This window comes from Triturus cristatus, chromosome 1_2 (assembly GCF_964204655.1).
Source record: "Triturus cristatus chromosome 1_2, aTriCri1.1, whole genome shotgun sequence".
NCBI classification, from domain to species: Eukaryota; Metazoa; Chordata; class Amphibia; order Caudata; family Salamandridae; genus Triturus; species Triturus cristatus.
In genome coordinates this window covers 790,147,980-790,160,985 of record NC_140580.1, presented here as the reverse complement: position 1 = coordinate 790,160,985, position 13,006 = coordinate 790,147,980, and the positions used below count along the sequence as shown (strand labels likewise).

Here is a 13,006-nt window from a genome sequence, read left to right as displayed (position 1 = left end):
ATTCCACGCCAGTGGGCGGCAGAGTTCGCCATCACCTGCTCCACTGGCGGTCCATCACATCGGACAGGTGGGTGCTGCAAATCGTCCGAAAAGGCTACTCCCTCCCCTTCGAGACGACCCCTCCAGCCATGCCACCGCAGCACCACCGTATCTCGGGGGATCATTTGCATCTTCTCCACGAGGAGGTTTCCGCCCTCTTGGCCAAGGGGGCCGTCGAGCGCGTTCCGAGCCCAGAAGTAGGTCGTGGTTGTTATTCCCACTACTTTCTGGTTCCCAAGAAGGGCAAAGGGGGCCTACGCCCTATCTTGGACCTTCGGAACGTCAATGCCTTCCTCCGGAAGGAAAGGTTCAAGATGTTGACTTTGGCTCAGGTTCTAGCTGCCCTAGACCCCGGAGACTGGATGGTAGCGTTGGACTTGCAGGACGATTATTTCCACATCCCCGTCCTGCCGGCCCACCGGCGTTACCTGCGGTTCACGGTGGGCCAAGAGCACTTTCAGTTTACCGTGCTCCCCTTCGGCCTCACCAGTGCCCCTCGGGTGTTCACGAAGGTGATGGCGGTGGTCGCAGCTCATCTGCGCAGATCAGGGTTTCCAGTCTTCCCCTATCTCGACGACTGGTTGTTGAAGGCGGGCTCGCCCCAGACAGTCGTCTCCCACCTCCAGACTACGGCGGATCTCCTGCATTTGCTGGGGTTTTCCATCAACGTGCCGAAGTCACACCTGAGTCCCTCTCAGAAGCTCCTCTTCATCGGAGCGGTTCTCGATTCGGCGCAGTTCCGGGTCTATCCACCGGAACAGCGGGTCCGGGATATACAGGCCCTGATTCCCATCTTTCGGCCTCTATCCTGGGTTTCGGTCAGGCTAGTGTTGCGGCTTCTGGGGCTGATGGCCTCCTGCATCCTACTAGTGCATCGCGCCAGGCGGCGCATGCGGGCTCTGCAGTGGGACCTGAAGTTTCAGTGGGCCCAGCATCGCGGCAACCTGTCCGACCATGTCCTGATCTCGGAGGGCACTGCACAGCAGTTGCAGTGGTGGCTCACGGACCGCGATTGGGTCATGGGCAGGAGCCTCTCCCTTCCCCAACCGGAGCATGTCGTAGTGACGGATGCGTCCCTCCTGGGATGGGGTGGCCATATGGGAGAGGCGGAGATCAGAGGCCTCTGGTCTCCGGCGGAGTCTCGTCTCCACATCAACCTGTTGGAGTTGAGGGCGATCCGACTTGCACTGAAAGCCTTCCTTCCCTCTGTCAGGGGCAGTGTCGTGCAGGTGTTCACGGACAACACCACCGCCATGTGGTATTGCAACAAACAGGGCGGGGTGGGGTCGTGGACTTTTTGTCAGGAGGCTCTGCGCCTCTGGACGTGGCTGGAACACCAGGGCGTCACCCTAGTGGTTCAACATCTGGCGGGCTCTCTGAACGCCAGAGCTGACGAACTCAGCCGCCGGTGCATGATGGATCACGAATGGCGTCTGAACTCCGAAGTGGCGCAAGGTCTCTTTCAGCAGTGGGGAGAGCCTTGGTTAGATCTATTCGCCACCGAAGAGAACGCGCAATGTCAGCAGTTCTGCGCGTTGGAATTTCCAAGGCGGCACTCGCTCGGCTACGCTTTTCGTCACGAGTGGAGTTGCGGTCTGTTGTACGCCTTTCCGCCTATACCACTTCTGCCCAGAGTGCTGAAGAAGATCAGGCACGACCGGGCCCAAGTCATCTTGGTGGCTCCGGATTGGGCACGAAGATACTGGTATCCCGAGCTACTCAGTATGTTGACCGATCCCCCGATACGTCTGCCCCTTCGGGAGGATCTTCTGTCGCAGCAGCAGGGGACGGTCCTCCACCCGAACCTGTCCAGCCATGCGTGGAGATTGAGCGGCGGCAGTTGATGCCATTTGACTTGCCTCCTGAAGTCTGTGATATCATTCTGGCAGCCAGGCGTCCCTCCACAAAGACGGTATACGCCTGCCGGTGGAACAAATTTGTGGCATGGTGCACAGCAAAGGCTGTGGATCCCCTTTCCGCCCCTCTTTCTGAGGTTCTCCTCTTTCTTCTTTCTCTGGCCCGGCAGGGCTCTGCCCTGGGCACCCTGAAAGGTTATCTTGCTGCCATCTCTGCCTTCTTGCGGCTTCCTGATCACCCTTCTCTTTTCAAGTCCCCTGTGGTTACACGCTTTCTAAAAGGCATTACTCACACGTTCCCTCCTGTCCCTTTTGTAATGCCTCAGTGGGACTTGAATCTGGTCTTGACATTCCTGATGTGCGCTCCCTTCGAGCCTCTTCACAATTGTCCTCTTCGTCTTCTGACTCTTAAGACTGCTTTTCTGGTAGCCATCACCTCGGCTAGACGGGTGAGTGAGCTCCAGGCTTTATCTTCAAAGCCTCCTTTTCTGTCTGTTCATCCGGACAAGGTTGTCCTTCGGCCTCGTCCCTCCTTTCTTCCGAAAGTGGTGACTCCATTTCATCTTGGGCAGTCTGTCACCTTGCCCACCTTCTTTCCGCCTCCGCATCCTTCCAAAGAGGAAGAGAGGCTCCACCGTCTGGACCCAAAACGTGCGCTCTCCTTTTATCTGGACCGCACAAAGCAGTTCCGGGTGGACGACCAACTTTTCGTTGGATACGTGGGTGCTAAGAAGGGGAAAGCTGTGCACAAACGGACCATCTCTCGGTGGGTCGTTTTGTGCATCAAAATTTGTTACTCTTTGGCAAAAAAGGACCCTCCTGTTGGGCTGCGCGCCCATTCTACTCGGGCCACAGCGGCTACTACTGCCTTGGGACGGGGAGTCCCTTTGCAGGACATCTGTCTGGCGGCGACGTGGGCTTCGCTACACATGTTTGCCAGGCATTATTGCCTTGACAGCCAAGTCCGGAGGGATGGCTTCTTTGGCCGTTCTGTCCTCCAGGACTTTCTGGTGTGATCTTGGTTCACAGACCCACCACCGGGGATGGTATTGCTTGGGTATCTATTCTAAGGTGAGGAATCTAACTAACGTGTTTCTTTCAGATGAACAAGTTACTTACCTTCGGTAACGATGTATCTGTAAGAAACATTAGTTAGTTAGATTCCTCACCGACCCACCCATCCTCCCCGTTCTGCGAACTGACATCTAGGGTTAAGGTTATCCTTTTCAGGCCCCTAGATTTTATTTTTGGCACCAGTGTCGGTCTTTGCATGGCTCTGCGTTCCTGGCGCGGAAGGCTATGTACAAGAACTGACGTCAGCGCGCGAGGGCGGCGTCTAAGTACTCCGACGACGTCATTCCGGCGCACGACGCCGACGACGGACGTGGAGCCGCAGACGACGCCTAGCGACGCGCAAGGGGTATTGCTGGCGAAAAATCTTCCGGATCCAGTCTGACGCCTGGGGATGTTCTAAGGTGAGGAATCTAACTAACTAATGTTTCTTACAGATACATCGTTACCGAAGGTAAGTAACTTGTTCTTCAGTTCTATATGTTTGTCTAGTTATGACTTCTATGGTGAGGCTAGAAAAACTGTTTAGGGCTAGACCTAAATACTGTGAGGTTTCTTCTGTTATGGCAGTTATTTGCTTACTTTTGCTTATAAAAGGAGAGAAATATACATTTTGCATCAGTTATTGGAACACTGTTTGCAGATCTTAGCTGGGTGACTGATACTCGACCCTGATACTCGACCTCTGAGTTCTCAGTCCCAATGCCAGGAGCTGTACAGCTTTATTGCTTTTTTCATAACATTTCTACATCAGATGTAGTACTGTTAACTCTGCCTTGTTGTTTCTTAGGACCTAAAGTTCGACCTGAGTCATTACTACCTTCCTAGCCCTTTCCTTGGTCGGCTCCTATTCGTTCTCTTTTTCACTTCCATACAATTGCTTAATAAGTTGGCTTTCTAGGGGCATTTTCTTTATCCAGGAAATAGTATTGAATCCATTGTCTCATAAAAAATAGAAAACCTGCACAAGTGTAAGATTACCTTTGTGAATCGGGCCCAGTCTTTTCAAAGGTTTTATATTCAAATTAGCATAATGGGTCATGGAAGTTTCCTCAATCAATCAATTTCGATTTTTAGAGCACGACTAATCGCCCGTGAGGAAGCAAGACACTAGGTTCTTGCTGGGATCAGTTGAAAAGCCAGGTCTTGAGTTCCCTTTCTAAATTCCAGAAGCAAGGATGATGCTCGTAGGGGATGGTCATACCAGGGTTTGACAGTGAGGTAAGAGTAGGAACGTCCTCCACCGGGGCTTCGGCGGATGCGGGCAGTGTGTGCGAAGGTGAGTGAGGTGGAACACGGGTGTCTGGAGGGTTGATGGAAGTTCAGGAGGTGGTTGATGTATGCTGGTCCTTGCTCATGGAGGGTCCTGTAGGCGTGTATCGGCATCATGAATTGGCATCTTTTCTAGATGGAGAGCCTGTGGAGGTTCCTGAGGCGGAGGGTGATGTGGGTCAGTTTGGGGAGGCTGAATTCTATATCGTCTTGAGTCTCTTCAGGAGTTGGGTGATGATTCCTGCGTAGAGCGCGTTGCTGAAATCAGCTGGTTGATGACTAGGGCTTGAGTGATGGTTTTCCTGGTGTTGACAGGGAGCCATCTGAAGATCTTTCGTAGCATGCAGAAGTGTGGAAGCAAGCGTAGGTGTTAGTCCTGGTCCTTTTTTCAGGTTCATCCCCAAACTTTTTGCCTTTTGCCTCTTATTTTTATGACCTTATTTTTGTTGGCTGTAGGGTTCTGGGCACTTTAATTCTGCTGATCAGTGCTAAAGTGCATATGTTCTCTGTTTAAATTGTGATATAATTGGTTTAAGCGGAGACTGCATTGATCAGGCACTTTGTGGTAAGTTTGCTGTTCAGGATGATACCAAGGTTGCGGGCTTGGTCTTTCGGTATGGGTCAGAGATCAGAGAGCCACCAGGTGTTGTACCACGAGAAGATGTTGTTCCCAAAAATATGCACCTCTGTCTTGTCTTTGTTGAGCTTGAGGGCAGTTGGTCTTCATCCAGTCGGCGACACTCATCATGCAGATGTGAAAGTTGATCCTAGTGGTGGAGGGTTCTTCTGAGAGCAAGAAGATGAGCTGGGTGTCGCCTGCTTAGAAAATGATTATCATACACATAGCAGAGCAGCGAGCCTCTTTAGATTTTGCACCTCACCCATATTCCAATTTGTCAAAAAAAGGATGTCATTACAGGCAAGACGTGGAATGGCACTATGAAGTTTGGGAGGTGCAGGAAATGTATTAAGGTGTCTGAATTGGAGGCCAATTAGGCTTCCGTGACTGCCTGATCAAAACCAGCAGGAAACATGATGACACTAATTAAGAGATTGAACATACATTGGGTGAGGACTACACTGGACTGATGCATAACTTTAAATACTTTGATGAAGTTCACGTATAGAGCACGATTCGCAGTGGCTTTCTTTTCCCATATCATGAATGAAATTTGAAAATAAAGACGCATTGGAATATGTACAAATTGAACTTGTATATAAATGGACACTGAGCTTGCGGTGCATTACCATTTGTGTATGTGCTTAGGAAATTATGTTGAGGCCATGGGTTCCGATGATGTCTGCCAGGGGCGCCATATAACTGTTGAACAGAATGAGGCTGAGGGATGAACCTTGATGATGCTCACATGTTCCGAGGTGAAGGGTGGTAGGCGGATTGTCTGGGTTTGTCCTGTGAGGAAGGATGCGATCCATTCGAGGATGTCTTCTTGGATCCGGATGTGGTGGAGTATTTTCATGAGTGTGTGGTGGGATGCGGTGTCAAAAGCTTTTGAGAGGTCAAGGGGGATCAGGGCTGCTGTTTCTCCCCAGTCAAGGAAGATTCCAATGTCATCGGTGGCAGCGATCAGGGTGGTCTCAGTACTCCATTTGGGAGGCGTCCAGCAGGTTGTTTCTCTCTAGGTGTTTGGTGAGTTGACAGTTGTTGGCCTTCTCAAGGACTTTGGCGAGGAAGGGGAGCAGGGGGGGGGGGTAGTTCTTGAATTCACTGGGGTAGGTGGAAGGTTTATTGAGGAAGGGTCTGACCTCTAAGTGTTTCCATCTATCTGGGAAGGCGGCTGTGGTGATGGATGCGTTGAGAATGAAGGTGAGTTTGCAGATGATCTCCTTGCTCTTGAGGTTGAAGAGGTGGTGGAGCAGGGGTCAGTGGGTGCTCCAGAGTGGATGGAGTTCATGATGGCAGTGGTGCTCTGTGGTCAGTTGTTCCCATGTGGTGAGCGGATGGCTGTGGGTGGCATCAGTAGGTGTTAAGAGGTTGCAGAGGTAGGTGGGTTGGGGTTCGAGGTTTCTGTAGATGGTCCATATCTTGGTGTAGAAATAGTCCTCCAGGGAGTCGCCAACTTCCTGGGAAGGGGAGATCTTGTTCTCGGTGGTTTGACGAGCAGAACACTCTGACGATGCTGAAGGGTCCCTTGCTGTGGTTGGAGCTTGCTTTGATGCTGTCTGCCAGGACTTCTCTTTTCATGTCTTTTAGGCATTGATGGTATTTGTTGAAAGCTGTGTTGAAGGTGACCTGTCTGTGGGATCTTTGCCATTGCGTCATCATCTTACCAGCTGTTTGCAGTTGCGTTTCATTGTCATGAGTTCTGATGTATACCATCTGACCTGTTTGGTGGCTCTGCTGGTCTCTGCGTGCTTGATAGGGGCATCTCTGTCGGCGCAGTTGGCGATCTGGGTGGATATGCTCTGGACGGCCTGTACAAGGTTGGTTGCAGAGTCAGAACGGATGGTGTTGAGGGCGTCCTTCCACTGGGTCTCTGTCACTTTGTTACAACTGCGGTGAGGGGAGCCTGGAGGCTTGGTGGTGGTGCAAGGGGATCCTGCGATGGTTAAGTGGACGAAGGCGTGGTCAGATCAGGTGCGTTTGGTGACTTGGCTGTATTTGACTCTGTCGTTGGCTCTAAAGATCGGGCCAAGCGTCTGTCCTGCAATGTGCCCAGTTTGGTGACCAGTTGGGTGAGGCCGATGTTGCTCATGCTTTCCTGTAGGTTGGTGGAGTTTGCCTCTTTGGGCTTTTTGAGGTGAAGTTGAGATCACAGAGGAAGATGTAGTACTTGAAGTCGATAGCGACTGGGTCTGATGAACTTGGGGATGGCATTGCAGAAGCTGAGGCGTGACCTTGGGGTTTGTAGGCAATGGTGCCTTTGGTCGTTCTGCCGTTGGTTTGGAGTTGGAACTTAAGGTGTTCCTTGATCGGTGTGGTGTCATCTTCGGTGGTGGTGGTGCAACAGATGTTTTCAGTGGATGATGGTGGTGCCACCTGCGCATTGATTCTGTCCCTTTGTATCATCTTGTAGCCTTTGGGTGTCATGGTGCTAGGGGTGGAGGAGGTGCTAGGAGTGGAGGAGGTGTTGAGCCAGGTCTCTGTGATGAAGGTGGAGGTAGTGATGGTGTCTGCAGAGTGATCTGATGTTGAGCAGGAGGCAGTGGAGTTGTTCCGGGGTGGTAGTGGTCAGTGGGGTGGGTGTGCTGACGGTTTCCGTGGGGGCAGGCTATCCTGCGTTGCACGCGAAGAAGCAGTGGCGACAGGTAAAAGATCCGACTGTTGATCAAGGATATAAAATGCATTGCAGCGTCTGGAGTCCAGGGCTCGTAGTTCACCCGCGGAGTTTCTGTGGGCGGCAAGAGGTTCTAGTGCTTGGTGTGGTCCAGGCGCAGACGGGCTTGCCTTTGGCGCGGTAATGGCGCACCCTCTGCAGCTTCCATTAAATAGGTTCTGGGCTGGGGGCAGGAAGGGAAGCGGGAGCAGCTGGGAAAAGGAGAGAGCAGCGAGGAAAGCTGGCTCCTGCTCCAAAAAACTGCAGGAACAGCAAGCAGAGAACAGTGGGTGAAGAGTTAAAAAAATAACAGCAGTGAGTCTGAAATAACAATTCACAGGCAGCAACACTGAGCAGTAGGCTAACTTAACGGTTGCACAATGAGACAAAATGCAGGCAAAAAGAGAGTATGAGCAGAGAAGAACAATGTACCGCTAATCACAAAGCAATACAATACAGTTCGCCAACAGGCAGAATGAGGGAGACGTGCCGAGTCCACAAGATGGGAGTGGATCAAGGATCTGCTAATGGGGTCGCTCTGCAGCCTCCATTAAATTGGTCCTTGGCGAGGGCGGAGCGCTGTGAAGTGGGAGTGGTAGGAAAAAGAACAAGGGGAGCCTGCTCCAAAAAATGGCAGGAACAGCAAGCGGAGAACAACAGTGGGTGAAGAGTTAAAAATAACAGTGAGGCTGAAATTACATTTCACAGGCAGCAACAGTGAGCAGTAGACTAATTTAATGGCAGCACAAGGAAACAAAATGCAGGCAACCAAAGTGTACTAGTAGAGGAGAAGAACAATGTAGCAATCACAAAACAATACACAGTTTGCCGGCAGGCAGAGTCAGGGAGACCTGCTGAGTCTGCAAGATGGAAGCGGATCAAGGCCTCATTGTAACAGTACTGGACACTGCAGAACAAGTGTCTCTAAAAGAACACTGGGCCTTATTCACAAAGAAAAGTCGGACGTTTCCACCCGTAGATGTATTCCTACATACAGGTGTGAGTGTATAACATGAAGAAATCCTGACATTTTCAGTAGTATACCTAGGTGCTGTGCAAGCCACAACGTTCCACGCATGCTACTTAAAATGTCTTACATTTGGCATTCCCCAAATTCGCAGTAATGGGTTACTCTACTTTGGGGAAAATTGTAAATGGGGTGCTCCTTTTTTCCCCCCACTGGGATAAATGTTTTTCCTGTGGAGAAACGTTTTTTTGTTCTCCTTTCCACCCTGGAGCGGGAGTTACCCAAGCTCTGTGCTGGAGTTAATCTCTGACCATTTCCAGAGTAAGAAAGTGTCTGGGTCTAGTTTGAATGTGACCAAACTCACGAACAGTTGTGTGTTCACAAGCTTTCAAAGCAAACTAAGCCTTGAACACCCTTGCATGTGTTTTACGACTGTATGCACATGTGCTATATAATTATTCAGTAGTAACACCACTTACCCATGACAGTTATATTTTACTGCGTAGCTGTCTGTAATGGAACTTTGTGAGTCGGGCCTCAGTGTTCCCACGATGGTTATTGTCTGTCTTTTGGTTACAGGGAAAGCAGCTGGAACGACAACGCAGAAAATGACTACAGTGGGAGCTAAGCAGCGAAATCTCACTGTTGGTAGCAAGATTCCTGCTCCTAAAGCAGGACTGGGCAAAACAACAAGAACCCAAGCCAAGCGGTGACAAGAAAAAAGGCCACAAATGTCTAGTTTTATGTGAGGCCGAGGTTCATTCTGCACAGTTCGATATATTTTTGAAACCTGAAATCGTTCTGGTGGATGCAAAATATTGGTCCTTCAACTTTGCAAAGCTATTTGTCAAAGCTCTTATGTTTTTAATGTTAACACTAACTGAATTGTTCCGTGTTTTAAAGTAAATTTCCCAAGAAATCTGTAACTCACCTAATTTAAGCGTGAACCGTATATTTCACAATCTGTTATTTAATGAGTCAGTGCAGCACTTTAAAACATGTTTTAAGCCAAAGGCACTTTGTTCTCTTCGCGTTAACACAGTGTAATCGGCAATTTATGGTTTTGAAAAAAAGAAATGTATTTATTTTGGATTTTTAAATTCTTGTGTTGTAACAATCATAGAAGCTTAAAGCTGTTTGAAGCGTACATCGAGTAAATGGAAAAAAAGGGACAGTGCACAACCTTGTGAAAGCTACTCAGGAAAGTCAATGATAAAGGAAGGAAAAACATTAGTAGGTGTTTGGTACTGTCCAACCTTCCAGCCCCATTACCCTCTGTTGGATTGGAAGCCAGGATGGAGGCATTGGGGGTGATGCGTGACCTAACACAACATGTATTTTACCCAACTCAATGATACTCGTTTTATTGACCTTGGAAGAATGAAAGGCTCAGTGGACTCGCTGAGGTTCCTACCATGGGATCAAACACAGATCCCTGGAGTTGGATGTACTAGTCCACTTAACCACCGGACCCGGCCTATGATATATTTCAAGAATGTTATTCTAAAGTTGGAATATTTAGCCAATCATGAACCTAAAAGTATCTTACCTTTAGGCTTTAAGACATATATTATTTGTCTCTGCCAGCCTGTCCAGTTCCAATTTAAACTGTATTTACTCATGGAAAATAATAGCAAATATGCTAAGCAAATGGAGGCACAGAGAAGTTGTGAATGAACACACCCCCTGTTTTTTGCTTACCACCTATCGCCACCCCATAGCCCTGTTTTCTTCTTTTCCCTTCACTGAAGAAGTGAGACTTGGCGTCTTTTCATAAAACAATGGGATTCGTCCAAGAGTAGTGTTTCTTACCAAAGAAAAAAAAACTGTTATGCGACCATACAGGACTTTGGTGTGCAGATTTTGTCTGTACTTCTCTTGCGTTCCTGAGCTTATATTGCATTTTAGCCCTGCCCAATACAATATTTGAATTTTGTAGTGTTTCTGCACTAGGTATTGGGATGAGGGTGGAGATGGGTGGGGGGAGCCCTGGTGGTGTTTTCCCAACATTCTAAAATGTATGCCAAGACCACCTTGCAGGTGGGTTACTTTTTTGTTTCATACCAGGTAATGTCGAAGGTAAAAGGAACACCATATTTTGTCCATCCTGGGTGCAGAGATAAAGGCGGAGAAGTTGAATCAGGAAAAGAAAGAAAAGGGACAAATTTTAGAGGAAATGTATTTTTATGTTTTATTTTATTTATTTGTCATTTTAATGTAGTGCACTATTAGTATTTATGTTCCGCTGAATTGTTGACACTGTATAAGAAGGTGTGATGGATTCCATATACAAGGAATTGAAGCTGAGAAGTAAGAATGTTATTTTGCTTTGCGCAAAGAAACTCACATTTGGAAGTAAATGTGTGAGCTGTATTTAAGTATATTGCTGCAGCTACAGCCCTGTAGCATGATTTCGTGTTCATGTGCTTTATGACCAGAGTCCGTTTTTACAGCCATTTTTTAAACAAAAGGCTGTACATTCTCTTTTAAAACAAAAATTGCTACAAGTTTCTGGTCCATATTGTTAATACACTCAGTTTCTTGTCCCTACAGATGTTTTCCACTTGTATTTGCTTTGTAAGTTTCATTCGTTATTCCTGATTAAAGATGGTACTTTCTTTCCTGCACAGTTGATAGCCATATTTAAGCTGCGCTGATAGGGAGCAGCCAATTTCAGAAAATACCTCCGGTATCACCATTTGGTCCTTTTTGCTAGTTTAGATATTACTGCTCCCGAAAGCTCAAATCCAGCTGTTATGCTTTTCCATCCGTAATGAATTACTTGGTCAAGAACAATGGATTTTTGATCTGTTTAAAATATTTGAAGTTACGTTCACAATGCAGTCAGGCGGATGGTATTATATTATCTAAAAATGGGTCATTAGTTTTTCATGTGGTATTTGTGTTATTGTAGATTATTTTAAAGATTTATATAAAAAGCATTTACATACTCCATTTGGAATCTTTGGCACGAGTTGTTGCATGGATTTGGGATGCACCAATTTGTGCTAGAATTTGCTCATTTCATTTTCAACCCTCTTGAAAGTTTCTCCAAAGGTGTTAACGTGGTTTGCATTTTTGCCTGTTCAAAACCAGTGTGGTGCAAGGATTCATTATACTATACCTACATAAAAGTAAAGTGTATAAACCAGCCTTCTTTGGAAAATGTCTCTTTTGCAGCAAATCCTTTGTATTCTATCACACCCAAAGAGGCACTATATTTGAATAATCATGAAGCTAGAATTCCCTTATGATTTAATAAACACTAACATGATTGATTTGTTTTACTACTTGAAGCACTAAAATGCATAAATAAAAATAAAAAAGGCACAAAAATGTAAATTTATTAAGTTTTTTTTCTGTAGAAAAAAACATTAAACAACACTTTTGGGGAGCAAGCAAGAGGCATACTATTTATCAACTTTAGGTATTCAGAGACAAAGTGATATTATGCAGGCTAGGTCTTTCCATTTGTTTAGTAGTTAAGATAAAGATAAAATAAAACGTAGAGAAGACCACATTTCCCATCTATTTTAAATGAGACTGTAAGCAAGCATGACCTGGAAAATATGTCAGAATAATGGAAAGTAACCAAAAAGACAAGTACTGGAACTAAAACATGAGATTAATTATATAATGGCACATACAACTCATTGATCCAGGCAGCAGAAAGTACAGTACCATCATATAAAATGTAGGTTAGCCAAGTTAGGCCAGAATGGTCACTTACAGCATGTGTTGGGGTCACTTATAGCATATGTTGGGAAGGGTATATACTCCACGCTGAGTGAGAGAAGGAGAGGTCTGGGATGGAATCTTACTACTGACCTTCCACTCTGTAAACACTGCCTAAAATATAATAATAGATTTTTAGTAGATGAAAGATTTTAACCCACCTTATGAGAATCACTTGCCTAAATGAAAATTATATATTTGCATCAAAGTTAAGATATATTTATCAGGCTGATATGTTCGTAAATAATTCCTACAGGTAACCCAAGACCACTGGCCTCAGAATAAACTGTCCCCTTTAGCTGCTATTAAAAGGCTCAGTCTGCATTTTCTCTTCAGGAAGTAGTAGATCATAAACCCTCATGCCATCAATCTTAAAACAGGACTCAAATCCTTATCTTGCGTAGAGTTCGGCAAGTAATGTACGACTAAAACATTTCACGAGTTCCTAATTGTGACTTTTGGGGAATGCGATGTACCAGTGTGTCTGAGACGTATTTAGCAATTCCCAGTGGGGTCGCTATTGACCTGCCAACTTACTAAATATTTGTCACAGTGTGAGGAATGGGTGAATCATTGAGTGGGCGGGGCCTGGTGCTGATACTTAACAGGCACTCTGTCCCTCACCAAGCTTCCACCCAAAAGAAACAAAGGGTCATTGAGGCTGCCGCCGATGTCCTGGGATGTTTTCATACCTTTTGTGGATATTGGTTAATTACATCCTCTGAAACAAGCAGTAAACCCACTGTTTACAGTGGTTTTCAGCTGTTTACCCTGCTACCTTGTGATTTCGG

At 46.9% G+C, this 13,006-nt stretch overlaps 1 protein-coding gene across 2 annotated transcripts in view; it reads left to right on the top strand.

Moving 5' to 3' along the window:
• Positions 1-11,822, top strand: part of CEP104 (centrosomal protein 104) — a 726,468-nt gene extending 714,646 nt beyond the window's left edge. For both annotated transcript variants that reach the window (XM_085608861.1, XM_085608862.1), the window contains exon 22: positions 9,060-11,822. In XM_085608861.1, the coding sequence (XP_085464987.1) occupies positions 9,060-9,193 (134 nt within the window). In that variant the 3' untranslated portion in view covers positions 9,194-11,822. The remainder of the gene's footprint in view (positions 1-9,059) is intronic.
• Positions 11,823-13,006: the final 1,184 nt, after the last annotated feature.